Source organism: Pongo abelii, chromosome 19, assembly GCF_028885655.2.
Source record: "Pongo abelii isolate AG06213 chromosome 19, NHGRI_mPonAbe1-v2.0_pri, whole genome shotgun sequence".
Lineage (NCBI taxonomy): Eukaryota > Metazoa > Chordata > Mammalia > Primates > Hominidae > Pongo > Pongo abelii.
Genome location: NC_072004.2, coordinates 45,948,560 through 45,969,080, shown reverse-complemented (window position 1 = coordinate 45,969,080; position 20,521 = coordinate 45,948,560). Strand labels below are relative to the sequence as shown.

At 41.3% G+C, this 20,521-nt stretch overlaps 1 protein-coding gene across 4 annotated transcripts in view; it reads left to right on the top strand.

Moving 5' to 3' along the window:
• The window catches only part of ATAD5 (ATPase family AAA domain containing 5), a 66,062-nt gene that overhangs the window by 39,028 nt on the left and 6,513 nt on the right, over nucleotides 1-20,521 (top strand). For 3 of the 4 annotated variants that reach the window (XM_054536626.2, XM_024235148.3, XM_054536624.2), the window contains 5 exons: nucleotides 5,168-5,344; nucleotides 6,220-6,353; nucleotides 6,809-6,902; nucleotides 8,212-8,276; nucleotides 16,121-16,301. In XM_054536626.2, the coding sequence (XP_054392601.2) occupies nucleotides 5,168-5,344; nucleotides 6,220-6,353; nucleotides 6,809-6,902; nucleotides 8,212-8,276; nucleotides 16,121-16,301 (651 nt within the window). The remainder of the gene's footprint in view (nucleotides 1-5,167; nucleotides 5,345-6,219; nucleotides 6,354-6,808; nucleotides 6,903-8,211; nucleotides 8,277-16,120; nucleotides 16,302-20,521) is intronic. The other variant, XM_054536625.2, reaches the window with a different exon arrangement.

Here is a 20,521-nt window from a genome sequence, read left to right as displayed (position 1 = left end):
TTAGTACTTAGAGTGATGGTGTCCTAGCAACCTTGACAGTTGACCAGTGAGTTTTTGTGTAGTTTAATTTTTTAAGTGTTGTTATGAACTCATGGATTTTTATATATATAATATGTTTCACCTCTTTGTGTTTATTCTTTGTTGCTTTGAAGATTTTCTCACTGGTTTCAAGTAATTTGATTATGATGTTGGTGTACTTCTCTTCATGTTTCTTGTGCTTGGGATTTGTTGAGTTTCTTGCATATATGAGTTTATAGTTGGGAAGATCAAAGTTGATAAAATTTCAACCAGTATTTCTTAAAATATTTTTTCTGTCCTCCCCATTTCCTTTGGCAACTCCAGTTATTATTATAGGTATTTTAGACCACTTGAAATTGTCTCCTGGCACACTGATGCTTTGTTCAATTTTTCAGTCTTTTTCCTCTTTTTGTTTCAGTTTGGTTAGTTATTATTACTATTGACTCAAGTTTACACATCTTTTCTTCTGTAGTATCTAGTATGCTGTCACTGCTATAAGTATAGTTTTCATTTCTAGAAGTTTGATTTGGGTCCTTTTTATATCTTCTGTGTTTCTACTTACCATGTGCCCAGTCTTTCCTGTAGGTTTTTGAACATATGGAATACAGTTATAACAACTGTTTTAATGGTCTTGGTTACTAATTCTATCATCTGTGTAATTTTTGTTTTTTTGAAACGGAGTCTCGCTCTTGTCGCCCAGGCTGGAGTGCAGTGGCACAATCTTGGCTCACTGCAACCTCCGCCTCCCAGGTTCAAGCAATTCTCCTGCCTCAGCCTCCCGAGTAGCTGGGATTATAGGCACCCGCCACCACGCCCGGCTAATTTTTTTGTATTTTTAGTAGAGACAGGGTTTGACCATGTTGGCCAGGCTGGTCTCAAACTCCTGACCTCAGGTGATCCACCCGCCATGGCCTCCCAAAGTGCTGGGATTACAGGCATGAGCCACCGCACCTGGCCCACCTGTGTCATTTCTGAGTTGTTTTTTCAATTGATTGATTATTCCTTCTTTCATTATGGATTGTATTTTTCTGATTCTTTGGATGCCTGATAATTCTGATTGCATGTGAGACTTTGTACAGTTTACCTTCTTGGGTGCTGGATATTTATGTATTCCTGACTGGTTTTTTTTTTAATTTATCAATCCTGCACTTTTTGTACCTATAACTGTTCGTTAACTTTCTTCTGTGATGTGGTTAAGTTAGTTGGGAAAAGTTTATCTTTAGGTCTTGTATGTGTTTGTTTTTGAGACAGTCTCAAGCTGTTGCCAAGGCTGGAGTGGAGTGGCATGATTATGGTTCCCTGCCACCTCGAAGTGGGCTTGGGCAATCCCCCCACCTTAGTCTTTTGAGTAGCTAGGACTACAGACCACCGCACTCAGCTAATTAAAAGAAATTTTTTTTTGTAGAGGGGGTCTTGCTGTGTTGTCAGGCTAGTCTCAAACTCCTGGCCTCCAGCAGTCTTCCTGCCTTGGCCTCCCGTAGTGCTAGGATTACAAGTGTGAGCCGTCACCACGCCCAGCTTTTTCAGGTCTTTTAAACTGTAGTAGGCAAAACAGTAGCAGCATTTAGTCTAGGGCTAATTTTGCCCCACTCCTTAGGCAAAACCTTTCTGAGTGCTTCAATATTCCATTAGTTATGTTTGCCGGTCTACCTGATGGGAAGACAAATCATTCACAGCTCTCTGTGAGCCTCAGAGATTGTTTCCTCTGATCTTTCACTGAAGAGTACTCAATTTTAGACTTGAGGGGGACTCTGCAAATTTCCAGAGCTTTGCCCAGCTGTTTCTTCTGTATTCTTCCCATCTCTGTCTGCTTGGCCTCCTCAGGTTTCTTTTTCTTTTTTTTTTCTTTTTTTTTTTTTTTTTTTGAGACGGAGTCTCACACTGTTGCCTGGGCTAGAGTGCAGTGGTGCGATCTTGGCTCACTGCAAGCTCTGCCTCCCAGGTTCAAGTGATCTTCCTGCCTCAGCTTCCTAAGTAGCTGGGATTACAGGCGCTTGCCATCACGCCTAGCTAATTTTTTTGTATTTTTAGTGGAGGCAGGGTTTCACTATGTTGGCCAGGCTGGTCTCAAATTCCTGACCTCGTGATCCGCCCGCCTCGGTCTTCCAGAGTGCTGGGATTACAGGCATGAGCTACCGCACCCAGCCAACCTCCTCAGGTTTCTAGTGCAGTCTCAACTCAGAAAACATGGATTGACTTTCCCCTCACTATGGAAATTTTCTCAGGGCAATAGGCTGGGCAATCCTAGTGTTCACCTTATTTGTTTTTTGTATCTCAGAGATTACTGTCCATTGTTGCATCATGACAAAAGTCTTGAAAAGTGTTATTTCATATATTATGTCCAGTTTTCTTGTTCTTATTTATGATGGGAGGATAAATCCAGTGCCAGTTCTATACCTTGACTAGAAGCAGAATCCCATCTTATTTTCTTTTGGTGCTCATATTTTTCCATCTTTGACTAGCAAGGAACTATTTTAATTGGTTTGTGTCCTTTTGACATTACCCCAGCAATAGTTGATATTTTCCTTGCTTTCTGGCATGTCAGGATGTCCCAGACCTACAGTTAGCTGTTTCTGCAAGAAGGTAGTTCTTTTGGTGTGAAATTTCTTTTTTTTTTTTTGAGATGGAGTCTTGCTCTGTCACGAGGCTGGAGTGCAGTGGCGTGATCTTGGCTCACTGCAACCTCCGTCTCCCGGGTTCAAGTGATTCTCATGCCTCAGCCTCCCGAGTAGCTGAGACTACAGGTGTGTGCCACCATGCCTGGCTAATATTTGTGTTTTTAGTAGAGACAGGGTTTCACCATGTTGGCTAGGCTGGTCTCGAACTCCTAACCTCAGGTGATCCATCTGCCTTGGATTCTTGAAGTGCTGGGATTACAGGCATGAGCCACTGTGCCTGGCCAATTTTTTTTAGAAAGAATATATTGATATAGTTTAGCCAACTACTCACGGAGTATCTTAAAATAAAAATTGCTTTTTTTTTTTGAAAAGATGGGGTCTTCCTCTGTTGCCAAGGTTGGATTGCAGTGATGCAATCATAGCTCATTGCAAACTTGAACTCCTGCTTTAGGAGATGATCCTCCTGCTTTAGCCTCCCAGAGTGCTGGGATTGCAGGTATGAGCCACTGCACTTGGCTAAGCATGTATTTTTAAAACCAGTCTTTGGGCCAGGTACAGTGGGTCACGCCTGTAATCCCAGCACTATGGGAGGCTGAGGCAGGTGGATCACAAGGTCAGGAGTTCAAGACCAGCCTGGCCAACATGGTGAAATGCCATCTCTACTAAAAATAGAAAAATTAGCCAGGTGTGGTGGTGCACACCTGCAATCCCAGCTACTTGGGAGACTGAGGCAGGAGAATTGCTTGAACTTGGGAGGTGGAGGTTACAGTGAGCTGAGATTGTGCCACTGCACTCCAGCCTGGGCGACAGTGTGAGACTCCGTCTCAAAAAAATAAATAGATAAAACCAGTCTTTGGACTGGTATTCATACATGATCAAGCAGTCCTTGGTCTATATCAAAATAAGAAAAATAAGGACAAAGGCCAGGCACGGTGGCTCATGCCTGTAATCCCAGCACTTTGGGAGGCTGAGGCGGGCGGATCACGAGGTCAGGAGATTGAGACCATCCTGGCCAATATGTTGAAATCCCGTCTCTACTAAAAATACAAAAATTAGCTCGGCATGGTGGCATGTGCTTGTAATCCCAGCTACTTGGGAGGCTGAGGCAGAAGAATCACTTGAACCCGGAAGGCGGAGGTTGCAGTGAGCTGAGATTGTGCCACTGCACTCCAGCCTCGTGACAGAGCGAGACTCCATCTCAAAAGAAACAAAAAAAATAATATACAAGGGCTATGATAAGATCTATGGAGATAGAGGGTATAAAAAAAGAATAGGACACAGATATGGAACTGTGATCATGAGATGGTATGTGAGGAAGATCCTGTTCTGAGGCCATACAGTAATTAGGATTTGTAAGGACTAAATCCAGGTACCTAGAGGGGAAGAGAGGATATATTTTGAGGAAAAATGCCATGGGGCTTTTGGAGAATAGAGGTGAACTATTTATTTTTTAACTTTGTATCTATCTTCCAAAGCATCTCTAAAAATACATTTTATTGGCTTGCAATATTAATTTACTGCAGGTCTAAATTAAAGTTGAACAACAAAGTTCTGTAATGTGCTCAGTGTATACTGTTATTTTCCCTCCACCGTCTTCTTTCTTTAAGCAGGTGTAGAAAAAAATGAACAGAGGGACTGTGAACAGTATTTGTTGTAAGAATGTGTATTTCTGGCCGGGTACAGTGGCCCACGCTTGTAATCCTAGCACTTTAGGAGGCTGAGGCAGGCGGATCGCTTGAGCTCAGGAGTTTGAGACCAGCCTGGACAACATAGCAAAACCCATCTCTACCAAAAATACAAACGATTAGCCAGGCGTGGTTGTGTGCTCCTATAGTCCCAGCTACTTGGGGGGCTGGGCAGGAGGATCACTTGAGCCTGGGAGGTGGAAACTGCAGTGAGCTGAGATCATACCACTTCACTCCAGCCTAGGTGACAAAGTGAGACCCTGACTCAAAAAAAAAAAAAAAAAAAAAAGTGTGTTTCTTTGGAGTAGAGTGTCTTTTCTAAATGACTGGCTTGGCCGGGTGCGGTGGCTCATGCCTGTAATCCGAGCACTTTGGGAGGCCGAGGCGGGTGGATCATGAGGTCAGGAGATAGAGACCATCCTGGCTAACACGGTGAAACCCAGTCTCTACTAAATATACAAAAAATTAGCTGGGCATGGTGGCGAGTGCCTGTAGTCCCAGCTACTCGGGAGGCTGAGGCAGGAGAATGGCGTGAACCCAGGAAGTGGAGCTTGCAGTGAGCCAAGATCACGCCACTGCACTCCAGCCTGGGCGACAGAGCGAGACCCTGTCTCAAAAAAATAAAATAAAATAAAATAAATAAATGATTGGCTTAACCTTCTGTACTGGTAGAATAAATAAATATAGTAATATTTGAATGTACAAAGTATTTGTAAGAATGAAAGAAAATTTCTGTGTCTTTGATTTTTAACTGTTAAGAGTAGAAGTACAGAATGTGGCTAACTATCTTGCTACCTGTATGATTTTTAGAATATTTATCTTTAAATGCAATTTGTTTTTGGGCAGAAAAAATAAGCTCCCCTAAGAAAGTTGTTACATCACCAAGAAAAGTTCCTCCACCATCACCAAAAAGTAGTGGACCAAAGCGAGCACTTCCTCCCAAAACCTTGGCAAATTATTTTAAAGTATCTCCCAAACCTAAAAATAATGAAGAAATAGGAATGCTTCTAGAAAATAATAAAGGTAAGACATTAAATTGACGAATTTGATATTTTTTAATAATAATGACCCTTATACCTAAAAACGTGAACACATTTTACGAGTTCCTGTTGCTATTTATTAAATCTCAGCTACACTGAAGGTTCTACATGTAGAAGTGTTAATATTTTGTTTCCGTTTTTTTGTTGTTGTTGTTGTTGTTGTTTTTTTTTGAGACAGAGTCTTGCTCTATTGCCAGGCCAAGCTGGAGTGCAGTGGCACAATTTTGGCTCACTGCAACCTCCTCCTCCTGGGTTCAAGCAATTCTTCTGCCTCAGCCTCCCGAGTAGCTGGGATTACTGGTGCACACCACCACTCCCAGCTAATTTTTGTATTTTTAATAGAGATGGGGTTTTGCCATATTGGTGAGACTGGTTTTGAACTCCTGACCTCAAGTGATCCACCCACCTTAGCATCCCAAAGTGCTGGGATTACAGACATGAGCCACCACGCCCAGCTTGCTTCAGTTTCTGTTTGTTTGAGACGGAGTCTCACTCTTTCATCCAGGCTGGAGTGCAGTGGCGCGATCTTGGCTCACTGCAACCTCCGCCTCCTGGGTTCAAGTGATTCTCCTGCCTCAGCCTCCCGTGTAGCTGAGATTACAGGTGTGTGTCACCACACCAAACTAATTTTTGTATTTTTAGTAGTGTTGGGATTTCGCCATGTTGGTCTTGAACCCCTGACCTCAGGTGATCCACCTGCCTCGGCCTCCCAAAGTGCTGGGATTACAGGCATGAGCCACCACGCCCGTCCTGTTTCAGTTTTGATAATGGATTTCAGTTTGAGCTTATTCTGTGGACATATCCAATGTCTTAGCAAAAGTTGATTTTACCTAAAATATTAATATTGTATTTATGCAGGAATAAAAAATTCTTTTGAACAGAAACAAATTACTCAGACTAAATCTAGAAATGCAACTAATTCAAATGTCAAAGACGTTGGAGCTGAAGAACCCAGCAGAAAAAATGCAACATCTCTTATTCTTTTTGAGGAGGTAGGCTTATAGAAGTATACATTTCTGAGAGCTCATGACAAAGACTTACTTTAAAGAATACTATATGTTTTCTTATAAAGAATTGTAAAATAGCTAAGGAGGTCAGGAATACGTGTATCTATTTGAAATTAAAGCAAATGAAACTGTCCACTCTAGAATAATTTTTCAGGAAGATGATTAATGTAATTCACAGCTGCTAATTATTGTTAAATGATTGTATAAATTATTCTGATTCATATCTGTCTAGTTATAGGTGGCTGCGTTTGTTTTTAACATTTGATAGTTGATCATTTTAAAATTCATTATAGTGTATGACATAAACTTTCAACATGAGCTGAATTCATACTTCATAAATTCATAAATTTTGTCTCTAACATATAGAATATTTACTATGTATACATAACTGATATTAGTAAGTGTATTAATATATTAATATTCTAATAAACTGTTTGTAGGTTGATGTAATTTTTGATGAAGATGCTGGGTTTTTGAATGCAATCAAAACATTCATGGCAACAACTAAACGACCTGTAATCCTTACTACAAGTGGTAGGTAACAATGATTTTACTTCAGTTAAACAGTTGCTCAAATCTGTAATTCATCTGCAGACTGGAGTAATTATAATTAATTCACAAATAGCAATTACTTTTTTAAAATTTATACTACTTTGGGTTACTGTGTTGGGTGTTAGATATTTAGGAATTGGAGAACAATCTCTAGAATGCAAATAAGAGATCTAGTAAAGGTATTTTGGTAGGGAAAATACTAGATTCTTCTCCTGGTATCCTTATCATACCCATAATCAGATCACTAAATCTGATTTAGTGGTCAGGATTTTTTATGGAACCCAACCTTTCTGCTGTTCCTTAATACTGAACTTAGCCACTCTTTTGCCCTTGATAACACTTTCTTAGGAATTATTGTATATTTAGCTATCACCAGCCTAATAGAATTGATCCATCTTCTAAAGAATTATCACAGAATGTTTCATTTTAAAAACTCATTCAATTTCTTTTTCAAAAAATTGGAAATACTATAATATTCTAATATTTTTCGAATTATAAATATTCATGAGGCTAGTCTCTACTTACAAATTAATGCCCATTTGGTAGTGATTCTACTCTTAAAATATTGAGGAGAAAAATCTTATTAATCACAAGTTAGGTGGTGGGTTTTTTTTTTTTTTTTTTGGAGACAGAGTCTCACTCTGTTACCCAGGCTGGAGTGCAATGGTGCCATCTTGGCTCACTGCAACCTCTGCCTCCTGAGTTCAAGCGATTCTCCTGTCTCAGCCTCCTGAGTAGCTGGGACTACAGGCACACACCACCATGCCCAGCTAATTTTTGTATTTTTAGTAGAGACAGGGTTTCACCATATTGGTCAGGCTGGTCTCGAACTCCTGACCTCATGTGATCCACCGGCCTCCCAAAGTGCTGGGATTATAGGCATGAGGCACTGTGCCCAGCTGGTAGTTTTATTAGAAGATCATAGTTGGCCAGGTGTGGTGGCTCATGCCTTTAATCCCAGCACTTTGGGAGGCTAAGGTGGGCACTTGAACCTGGGAGTTTTGAGATCAGCCTGGGCACCATAGTGAGACCCCCATCTCTACAAAAAAACTTAAAAATTATCTGGGCGTGGCAGCTTGAGCTTATAATCCTAGCTGCTTGGGAAGCTGAGGCAGAGGATCACTTGAGCCCAGGAGTTTGAGGCTGCAGTGAGCTATGACTGCACCATAGCACTAGGCGGTGGTGGGGAGGCGGGTGCTGAATATTTTCATAGAAGAGTCTAACTCGAAAAAGTTATTTAGTGGTCTTAGTGTTTAAGAATTTTTTTTTTTTTGTGTGTGTGTGTGTGTAGACCCAACATTTAGTTTAATGTTTGATGGCTGCTTTGAAGAAATCAAGTTCAGTACTCCTTCCCTGGTAAGTTTTAAATTTTGATAACCATAAATTACATATCACAATCATGTAAAAGTTGTTTATTATTAAATACAGCTATAATTTTTTTTTTTTTTTTTTTGAGACGGAGTCTTGCTCTGTCGCCCAGGCTGGAGTGCAGTGGCGCGATCTTGGCTCACTGCAAGCTCCGCCTCCCGGGTTCACACCATTCTCCTGCCTCAGCCTCCCAAGTAGCTGGGACTACAGGCGCCTGCCACCATGCCTGGCTAATTTTTTGTATTTTTAGTAGAGACGGAGTTTCACCATTTTAGCCAGGATGGTCTTGATCTCCTGACCTCATGATCCGCCCGCCTCGGCCTCCCAAAGTGCTGGGATTACAGGCGTGAGCCACTGCGCCTGGCCCAATATAGCTATAATTTAGCCAGGTGTGGTATCACGCCTGTACTCCCAGCTACTTGGGAGGCTGAGGCAGGAAGATCACTTGAGCCCAGGAGGCGGAGGTTACAGTGAGCTGAAATTGTGCCACTGTACTCTAGCCTGGTCAATCAATCAATCAATCAATAAGGCCAGGCACAGTTGCTCATGCCTGTAATCCCAGCACTTTGGGAGGCTGAGGAGGGCGGATTGCTTGAGCTCTGGAGTTCGAGACTAGCTTGGGCAACATGGCAAAACCCTGTCTCTACACAAAAATACAAAAAATTAGCCAGGCTTGGTGGCACATGCCTGTAGTCCTACCTACTCAGGAGGCTGAGGTGGGACAATTGCTTGAGCCCAGGAGGTCGAGGCTGTGGCTGCAGTGAGCTGTGATTGTGCTACTGCATTGCAGCCTGGGTGACAGAGCAAGACTCTGTCTCAAAAAAAATACCTGGCCAGGCGTGGTGGCTCACGCCCGTAATCCCAGCACTTGGGAGGCCGAGGAGGGTGGGTCACCTGAGGTTGGGAGTTTGAGACCAGCTAATAGAGACATGGTGAAACCCTGTCTCTATTAAAAATACAAAATTAGCTGGGCGTGGTGGCGCATGCCTGTAATCCCAGCTACTTGAGAGGCTGTGGCAGGAGAATCGCTTGAATTTGGGAGATGGAGGTTGTGGTGAACCAAGATCGTGCTATTGCACTCCAGCCTGGGCAACAAGAGTGAAACTACATCTCAAAAAAAAAAAAGAAAAAAAAGCTATAATTTAAATGTGGTTTCTAAGGAATATGTTAAAATTTTTAAGTTTTAGGAAACTTCTGATTATTTCTCTTTTTTTTGCTTTAAAAATGTTTTTTCTTAAATTTAAAATAATTTTTACTAGGCTTCAATGTTCACTAGGTTTTTTGCCTAGTAAAAGTGCTTTTCTGAGGTAAAATTTAAATGGAGTTAAAATGCCCTTACATGAATAACCTAATGAATATATTTTGTACATATAACATGTAAAAATCAGTGTCATCATTATGCAGATCAGAATATAGAGCATTTCCATTACCTCCTAAAGTTCTCATGGACCCTTTCTAGTAAGAATCCCCTTTTCCACCAGAAATAGCCACCTTTTTTTTTTCTTACGATGATGAACAAGGCACTTTTTTAACCTTTAAAAAGAAAGTGTTTTCGTGTGTGTGTCTTTTTTTCTTATTTTTTCCTTTTTCTTGTTTGTTTTTCATTCTAAAAAAAAAAAAAGTTTAAAATTAACATTGAGTTGCTGGGCATGGTGGCTCATACTTGTAATCCCAGCACTTTGGGAGGCTGAGGTTAGAGGATTGCTTGAGGCCAACAGTTCCAGGCTGCAGTGAGGTATGATTGTGGTCAGGTCAATTTTACTGTATGGATTATTTTATTTTTTTAGATGAGGTCTCTCTCTGTTACCCAAGCTGGAGTGTAGTGGCACAATTGCCCTGTTGCCCAGGCTGGAGTACGGTGGCACGATCTTGGCTCACTACAACCTCCATCTCCTGGATTCAAGCAATTCTTCCACCTCAGCCTCCCTAGTAACTGGGATTGGAGACGCACACCACCAAGCCCGGCTTATTTTTTTTGTATTTTTAGTAGAGATGGGATTTCACCATGTTGGCCAGGCTGGCTTTGAACTCCTGACCTCAAGTAACACACCCACCTCGGCCTCCTAAAGAACTGGGATTACAGGCGTGAGCCACCGCGCCCGACCCTGTTCTTACTTTTAAATTGTGTTTCTTAGCTGGAGGCAGTGGCTCACACCTGTAATCCCGGCACTTTGGGAGGCAGAGGCAGGCGAATCGCTTGAGTCCAGGAGTTTGAGACCAGCCTGGGAAATGTGGTGAAACCCTGTCTCTACAAAAAATTTTAAAAATTAGCTTGACGTGGTAGCGCACACCTGTAGTCCCAGCTACTTGGGAGATTGAGGTGGGAGGATCACTTGAGCATGGGAGGCAGAGGTTGCAGTGAGCCAAGATCATGCCACTGCACTCCAGCCTGGGTGACAGAGCAAGACCCTGTCCCCCCACCCAAAAAAAAAAAAATTGTTTCTCTTAAATAACACATAATTGAATATTTTTAAAAATTTGTCTAGGCCAGGCGCAGTGGCTCACGCCTGTAATCCTAGCACTTTGGGAGGCTGAGGCGGGCAGATCACCTGAGGTCAGGAGTTCGAGATGAGCCTCAACATGGAGAAACCCCGTGTCTACTAAAAATACAAAATTAGCTGGGCGTAGTGGTGCATGCCTGTAATCCCAGCTACTCGGGAGGCTGAGGCAGGAGGATTGCTTGAACCTGGGAGGCAGAGGTTGCGGTGAGCTGAGATCACGCCATTGCACTCCAGCCTGGGCAACAAGAGCAAAACTCTGTCTGAAAAAAAAAAAAAAATTTTTGTCTAAACAGGCTGGGCGCTGTGGCTCATGCCTATAATCCTAGCACTTTGGGAGGCCAAGGTGGGTAGATCCCTTGAGCCCAGAAGTTCAAGACCAGCCTGGGCAACATTGGCAAAATCCTGTCTCTACTAAAAGCACAAAAATTAGCTGGATGTAAAAAGAAAAAAAATTAACTGGGTGTAGTGGCATGTGCCTGTAGTCCCAGCTACTTGGGAGGCTGAGGCAGGAGGATTGCTTGAGCCTGGGAGGCAGAGGTTGCAGGAAGCCAAGATTGTGCCACAGCACTCCAGCTTGGGCAACAGAGTGAGATTCTGGAAAAAAAGAAAAAAAAAACAATTTGTCTAGACAATTCTTCATTCTTCCTTTTCTGCAGTCTTTTGGATTAACCAAGTATATTATTTCATTTTACCTTCACTGTTGGCTTTCAGCTATATGCTAATATGGTCTCCACTACCCAAATGAAGCTATTGAGCTTTTAAAATGTGGCTAGTCTACAGTTAATAAAAGGTCACATTTTGTATGATAATAATTGTATGAAATGTCCAGAATAGGCAAATTTATAGAGACAGAAAGTGGATTCATAGCTGCCTAAGCATAGAGGAGCTAGGTAGAAATAGGGAGTGACTGCTGATTGGTCTGGGGTTTCTTTTGGGGATGATGAAAATGCTCTGTAATTAGATAGTGGTAATGGGTGCAAAACTCTATAAATATACTAAAACCATTGAATTTTACATGTTAAGTGGGTGAATTGTATAGTATATGAATTATATCTAAATACGACTTATTATATATTTTTAAAATGTGGCTAGACCCCGTCTCTACTTTGTGCTAAAGTGTAATATAAACACCAGATTTTTTTTTTTTTTTTTTTTTTTTTGAGACAGGGTCTCACTCTATCTCCTAGGCTGGAGTGTAGTGGCTCAATCTCAGCTCACTGCAACCTCTACCTCCTGGGCTCAAGCAGTCCTCCCCTCTCAGCCTCCCGAGTAGCTGGGACCATAGGCATGTGCCACCACGCTCAGCTAATTAAAAAATTTTTTTTGTAGAGATGAGGTCTCACTATATTGCCCAGACTGGTCCTGAATTCCTGAGCTTAAGTAATACTTCTGCCTCAGCCTCCCGAAGTGCTGGTATTACATGTGTGAGCCACAGTGCCTGGCTAACACCAGATTTTGAGGACTCAGTGCAAAAAATAGGAATGTAACACATCTCACTAATTTTTATATTGGTTACATTTTGCAATATTTGGATATATTGTTGTAAAAGAAATGTAGTAAAATTAATTATTATTATTATTATTTTTTGAGATGGAGTCTTGCTCTGTTGCCCAGGCTGGAGTGCACTGGCGCAATCACTGGCTCACTGCAAGCTCCACCTCCCAGGTTCATGCTATTCTCCTGCCTCATCCTCCCGAGTAGCTGGGACTACAGGTGCCTGCCACCATGCCCGGCTAATTTTTTTTGTATTTTTTAGTAGAGATGGGATTTCACCGTGTTAGCCAGAATGGTTTCGATCTCTTGACCTCGTGATCCGCCCGTCTCGGCCTCCCAAAGTGCTGGGATTAGAGGTGTGAGCCACCACATCTGGCCCTAAAATTAATTTTACTTGTTTCTTTAATTTTTTAATGTGGCTCCTAGACAATTTAAATTACATATATGGCTTGGTTTTAAAAATTTTTGTATTAAAAAATTTGCTTTTGGTAAAGAACACATAACAGTGTACAGTTGAGTAGTGTTAAGTATATTCACATTGTTCTTGCAAAACTGAAATTCTACGCTTGTTAAATGAAACTCCCTGTTTCCTCCTGTCCAGTAGTTGCTGGCAACTACCATTCTACTTTGTTTATATGAATTTGACTACGCTAGATATAAATGGAATCATACTGATTTGGCTTGTTGTGACTGGCTTTTTTGTTTTGAGATGGAGTCTCCTTCTGTTGCCAGGCTGGAGTGCAGTGGCACAATCTTGGTCATGCAACCTCTGCCTTTGGGTTCAAGCGATTCTCCTGCCTCAGCCTCCCAAAGTGCTGGGATTACAGGCATGAGCCATTGCGCCAGGCTGTGACTGGCTTATTTCACTTAGCATAACATCCTCAAGGTTCATCTAAGTCGTAATATGTATATAGCTTACAGTGTTTTACTTGCATTATACTTTTTTTTTTTTTTTTGAGATGTAGTCTTGCTCTGTCACCTGGGCTGGAGTGCAGTGGCACGATCTCGGCTCACTGCAACCTCTGCCTCCCGGGTTCAAGCAATTCTCTTGCCTCAGCCTCCCGAGTAGCTGGGACTACAGGCACGTGCCACCACGCCCTGCTAATTTTTGTATTTTTAGTAGATATGGGGTTTCACCATGTTGGCCAGGCTGGTCTCGAACTCCTGACCTCAAGTGATCCGCCCGCCTCAGCCTCCCAAAATGCTGGGATTACAGACATGAGCCACCGCACCTGCCCCTTTCCTTATATTTCTTTTTCTTTTTTTTTTTTTTTGAGACGGAGTCTCGCTGTGTCGCCCAGGCTGGAGTGCAGTGGTTGCAATCTCGGCTCACTGCAAGCTCCGCCTCCTGGGTTCACACCATTCTCCTGCCTCAGCCTCCCGAGTAGCTGGGACTACAGGCGCCCACCACCACACCCGGCTAATTTTTTGTATTTTTAGTTGAGACGGGGTTTCACCGTGTTAGCCAGGATGGTCTGGATCTCCTGACCGTGTGATCTGCCCGCCTTTGCCTCCCAGAATGCTGGGATTACAGGTGTGAGCCACTGTGCCCAGCTGCCCTTGCCTTATGTTTCTAATGGACAGTACTGCTGTAGATTCTAGACGTTCTTTTCCTTTGTCCTTGCTAAATTCTCTTATTAGTTATAGTAGTTATTTTGTTGGTTTCTTAGGTTTTTCTTTGCTTTTTTTCTATTTTTTAAATTTTTATTAGAGACAGGGTCTCTCTGTCACCCAGGTTGGAGTGCAGTGGTGTGATCATAACTCACTGTAACTTCAAACTCCTAGCTTCAGGTGATCCCCCAACCTTGGCCTCCCAAAGTGCAACTGTCAGTTTCTTAGGTTTTTCTATGTACTCAATCATGTTATCTGCAAACAGAGATAGTTTTCTTTCCTTTGTTTTTTCTGCCTTTTATTTCTTTTTGTTGCCTTATTTCACTGGGTGGGACCTTCAATATAATGTTAAGTAGAAGTGGTAACAATGGATATCCTTAGCTTGTGCTTGATCTTAGATGGAAAGTGTTTACTATTTTACTGTTGAATACAAAGTTAGCTATAGGCTTTTCATACCTTCTTTTTATCAGATTAAGGAAATTTCTTTTATTCCAACTTTCTTTTTTTTTGTTTGTTTGAAATGGAGTTTCGCTCTTGTCGCCCAGGCTGGAGCACAGTGGGGCGATTTTGGCTCACTGCAACCTCCACCTCCCAGGTTCAAGCGATTCTCCTGTCTCAGCCTCCTGAGTGCTAGGATTATAGGCAAGTGCCACCATGCCTGGCTAATTTTTTGTATTTTTAGTAGAGATGGGATTTCGCCATGTTGGTCAGGCTGGTCTTGAACTCCCGCCTCGGCCTCCCAAAGTGCTGGGATTACATGCGTGAGCCTTGGCCCTGGGCCTATTCCAATTTTCTTAGAATTTTTATCGAGAGTGGGTGTTGGATTTTATCAACAGCTTCTTTTGCATGTGTTGAAATCATATTTTTCTACTTTATCTCTATGGTGAATTTATACTGACTGATTTTCTAATGATAAACCCCCCTTGGTCATGATGTATTATCCACTTTATATATTGATGGATTAGATTTGTGATTAATTTATTAAGGATTTATATGTTTATTTTCTTGAGGAATACTACTTTGTAACTTTTTTTCTTTTTTAAGAATTATCTTTGTTAGCTTTATGTATTAAGGTTAAGCTGCCCTCAAAAAGAGTTGAGAGGGGGGAGGCGGGAGGGATAGCATTGGGAGATATACCTAATGCTAGATGACGAGTTAGTGGGTGCAACGCACCAGCATGGCACATGTATACATATGTAACTAACCTGCACATTGTGCACATGTACCCTAAAACCTAAAGTATAATAATAATAAATTAAAAAAAAAAAAAAAGTTGAGAAATGTTTCCTTCTCTTTTTTCTAAGAGTTTGTATAGGGTTGATATTCTTTATTTTTTGGTATTTGATATACTTCAGCAGTGAATTTACGAGTTTTCTTTGTGGGAAAATCTTTGATAAATTGAATTATTTTATTTATTTATTTATTTATTTATTTATTTATTTATTTATTTTTGAGACAGAGTCTTGCTCCGTCGCCGAGGCTGGAGTGCAATGCTGTGATCTTGGTTCACTGTAACCTCTACCTCCCAGGTTCAAGCGATTCTCCTGCTTCAGCCTCCCGAGTAGCTGGGATTAGAGATGGGGTATCACCATGTTGGGCAGGCTGGTCTCAAACTCCCGACCTCAGGTGATCCCCTTGCCTCAGCCTCTCTCAATTTCTTGGCCAGGCACAGTGGGTCATGCCTATAATCCTAGCACTTTGGAAGGCTAAGGCAGGAAGATTGCTTGATGCCAGGAGTTTGAGACCAGCCTGGGCAATATAGTGAGACCCTGATCTCTACAAAAAAAAAAAAAAATTAATTAGCTTTATGCACTCATTAGTACAATTTCTAACCTGGTTTTTAAAAAATTGTGTATGTTTCAGTGTTATAGTATTCATGTTTATAATTTTGTTGTAAGATATTCTATCAAGCTATACTGTTACTTAATCCTAAGGGGTTTTATCAAGGTTTATAAAACTGCCTTCAGTGTTCAGGTTGGAGAATCTCCTATAAAAGTTTCCTTGCTGTCTTGCACAATATACAGTTAATAAAAGAAATACATGTAAATGCTTTTAATTTAGTAGTATATTCCCTTATATTTTTAAAGCAGTTTCATCCTCAAGAAGAGCATTTAAGATAATGTGAATTTTAGCAAAATTTGTCTCACTTTTAGATACTATTTGTATGTATTATTGCTGTATCTTTTGAACTCAGCAGTTAACCACATTTCTCTCTCTGTTTTGAAGCTAAATGTTGCCAGCTACCTACAAATGATTTGCTTAACTGAGAATTTTAGAACTGATGTAAAAGACTTTGTAACCTTGTTAACTGCAAATACTTGTGATATCAGAAAAAGTATCCTTTACTTACAATTCTGGATTAGAAGTGGAGGTGGAGTTTTAGAAGAACGACCATTAACCCTTTATCGTAAGTTGATTTGTTATTAAAGGAATTTCTATTATGGGACCCTATTTAAAAATCTGTGCTATGGCTGGGTGCAGTGGCTCATGCCTGTAATCCCAGCACTTTGGGGGAGTGAGGTGGGAGGATCTCTTGAGGCCAGGAGGTCCAGATCAGTCTGCTGAACGTAGTGAGACCCCTGTCTCTACAAGAAAATTTATGGGAGGCCAAGTCGGGAGGATCACTTGAAGCCAGGAGTTCAAAACCAGCCTGCACAAGAAAGCGAGACCCCTGTCTCTACAAAAAAATTTGCAAAAATTAGCTGGGCAGGGTGGCATGTGCCTGTAATACTGGCTACTCGGGAGGCTGAGGTAGGAGGATCACATGATCCCAAGAGTTTGAGGCTGCAGTGAGCTATGATTATGCCACTGCACTCCAGCCCAGACAATAGAGCAATACCCCATCTCTAAAAAAAGAAAAATTTATTTATTTATATTTTTTGAGATGGAGTCTCGCACTGTTGCCTGGGCTAGAGTGCAGTGGTGCGATCTCGGCTCACTGCAACCTCTGTCTCCCAGGTTCAAGCAGTTCTCCTGCCTCAGCCTCCCAAGTAGCTGGGATTACAGGCCCCCACCATCATGCCCGGCAATTTTTTTTGTCTTTTTAGTAGAGATGGGGTTTCATTATGTTTGCTAGGCTGGTCTCGAACTCCTGACCTCGTGATCCACCTGCCTCCCAAAGTACTGGGATTACAGGCGTGAGCCACCATACTTGGCCCTAAAAAAAATTTTTTTTTAATTAAAAAAACTCTGTGCTATGCTAGAATAGTTGAAAGATTATAAAAATTTTAAGCAACTTGTTATATTAATCTTCAAAATAAATATGCACATGTCAACTTTGTTCATAAAACATTTTGGCCTGACACAGTGTCTCACAACTGTAATCCCAGCACTTTGGGAGGCCAAGGGGCGTGGATTCCTTGAGGTCAGGAGTTTGAGACCAGCCTGCGCAACATGGCGAAACCCCATCTCTACAAAAAATTGGCTGGGCATGGTAGTGCGTGCCTGTGGTCCTAGCTACTTGGGAGGCAGAGATGTGAGGATCGCTAGAATCTGGGAGATTGAGGCTGCAGTGAGCCAAGATCACACCACTGCACTCCAGCTGGGTGACGGAGTGAGACTCTGACTAAAAAAAAAATTTTGCAGTTAATGTGAGTAAATAGAATTAAACTGGATCTAGAAAGTTGGATTTTTTTCCTGGTTATGCTACTCTTTACAATTAATATATAAGCTCCAAAATTCACTTTACCTTTTTGAGCCTGTTTTTTCACCTAAAAAAGGAGAGATCTGAACTAATCTATAAGTTACTTATTCTTTTGTAGTTGAACTTTTAAGATGATCTCATTGTTTAATTTTAAAAAAACACACACAGGCTGGGTGCGGTGGCTCACGCCTGTAATCCCAGCACTTTGGAAGGCCGAGGCGGTTAGATCATGAGGTCAGGAGATCAAGACCTTCCTGGCCAACATGGTAAAACCCCATCTCTACTAAAAATACAGAAATTAGCCGGCTGTGGCAGCACGTGCCTGTAGCTACTCGGGAGGCTGAGGCAGGAGAATTGCTTGAACCCAGGAGGCGGAGGCTGCAGTGAGCCAAGATCGCACCATTGCACTCCAACCTGGACGACTCTGTCTCAAAAAAAAAAAAAAAAATTAAAAAACACACACAAAAAACCTCCCACCCTGTTCTCCTTTCCTCTTCAAAAGTTTTTCTTGTTTTTCTTTTTTTTTTTTTTTTTTTTTTTTTTTGAGGTAGGGTCTCGCTATATTGCCCAGGCTGGAGTATAGTGACTATTCGGGGCAGGATCATAATGCATAGCCCTGAACTCCTGGGCTCGAGGGATACTCCTGTCCTAGCCTCCTGAGAAGGCCACTGTGTTCAGCTTCCTCCCCAGAAATTTGACTCTTAAATTTTCAAACTGTTACTTATACATGTATTAACATATATAAGTACTTATAACATAGTACTTACAAACAAATGATACTATAATTATTATTTAACAACTTTTTCACTTACTAAAAACATTGATTTTTCTACATGAGTATATATATATAGATATATAGTATTCTTATGTCACTATAATGTACAATCACTTTTAGCTTCAGGAGTCTTTAAATTCTATCTTTCCTAAATACTTTATTATTTCAGAAATGCTTTTATTTCTTATTTTTTTTCAGTCATCATTGTTACCTAATTCAAGTGAGTACCTTCTCCATGCCAGGTCTTGTGTTTACATGGTGTTAACACATGGTTCCTTGCCTGAAGTTTTAGTTTGGTTTCCATGCTCCATAGTCATGGTTCTGTAGTTACAGATCCTATTCTGGTAAATACACAAATATTTCAAGGAAACCAAGGTGAAATTATGTAATACTAATCCTTATCAGTTTTTTCTTTTAATTAGTTTAACATTTTAACGTATTCTTTTTCTTTTTTCTTTTCTTTCTTTTTTTTTTTTTTTTTGAGACAGTGTCTCATTCTATTGCCCAGGCTGGAGTGCAGTGGCAGTGCAGTCATGGCTCACTGCTGCCTCAATCTCCTGGACTCGAACTGTCTTCCCCCCTGAGCCTCCTGAGTAGCTGGGACCACAGGCGTGCACCACCACACCTAATTTTTTTTATTTTTTGTAGAGACGGGGATCTCACTATGTTGCCCAGCCTGGTATTGAACTCCTGGGCTCAAGTGATCCGCTCCCCTCGGGCTCCCAAAGTGCTGGGATTACAGGCATGAGCCACCTCACCCAGCTTCACATTATTCTTTTTCAAAGTAGATATGCCTATATATTCTATTCCGTGTAAGCCCATAGCTTTAACCATTTCTCAAAAGTAAGTATAATACATAACACATGGAAAATATCCTGGTGTAACAAATTAGTTAATAACTTTTTGATATACCACTAGATATAAATTGTTACAGCAAGAAACTTTAGAAGACACAAAATAAGTACAGCATATTTCTCTTCTTTTTTTTTTTTTGAGACGGAATCTGGCTCTGTCACCCAGGCTGGAGTGCAGTGGCGCGATCTCGGTTTGCTGCAACCTCCACCTCCTGGGTTCAAGGGATTCTCCTGCCTCAGCCTCCCGAGTAGTTGGGACTATAGGCGTGTACCACCACGCCCAGCTAATTTTTTGCATTTTTAGTAGAGACAGGGTTTCACTGAGTTAGCCAGGATGGTCCCGATCTCCTGACCTTGTGATCCGCCTGCCTTAGCCTCCCAAAGTGCTAGGATTACAGGCATGAGCCACAGCACTTGGCTGGGGCCAGTTTCTCTTCTTAAAAATCTTTTTTTATATACATTTCATCCCTGCCCTTAAAAAAAAAAACAGATATATAAAACAATATTCCCCTACTTCTTGAAAGTAGCCACAGTTAGACCTTTATGCGTATAACATAAAGATACATACTTATTTAGCAAAATTAACCAGTATTATATATGTTGTTAGTTATTTTTAAGTTTATTGTTGGCACATACGGTCCTATCCCACTGTTTTTCACAGCTGCATGCTTTTCTATAGAATAGAATGGATGTACTGTAATTTAACCATTACTTACAGACATTTACATTATCTTCGACTTGTCATTAAAATACAGTGAATATCTTTATACATATATCCTTGAAAATGTCTGTAATACTGATGGAGAGAATTCTAGAAGTATGACTGCTGGGTCACAAACGGTGTATATACTTTACATTTTGATAGTTGTTGTCAGACTGCCCTCTGATGATAATTGTACCAACTTATGCTCCCATGAATAGTATATGATGGTTTTTTTATGTGTACTGCTGACAGAACTGCATTATAATTATTTTAATTTTGCCAATTTAAAAAGTGAAACATGTACAGTATCTTATTTTAAAATTACATTTCCATGCTTAGTGGTGAAATTGCATATCTTTTTATTAGGTCTTTGAAATTATTATTATTATTATTTGAGACGGAGCCTCACTCAGTCACCCAGGCCAGAGTACAGTGGCGTGGTCTTAGCTCACTGCAGCCTCTGCCTTCCGGGTTCAAGTGATTCTCCTGCCTCAGCCTCCCAAGTAGCTGGGATTACAGGCACACACCACTAATGCCCAGCTAATTTTTTGTATTTTTAGTAGAGATGGGGTTTCGCCATGTTGGCCAGGCTGGTCTCGAACTCCTGACCTCAGGTGATCCACCTGCCTTGGCCTCCCAAAGTGCTGGGATT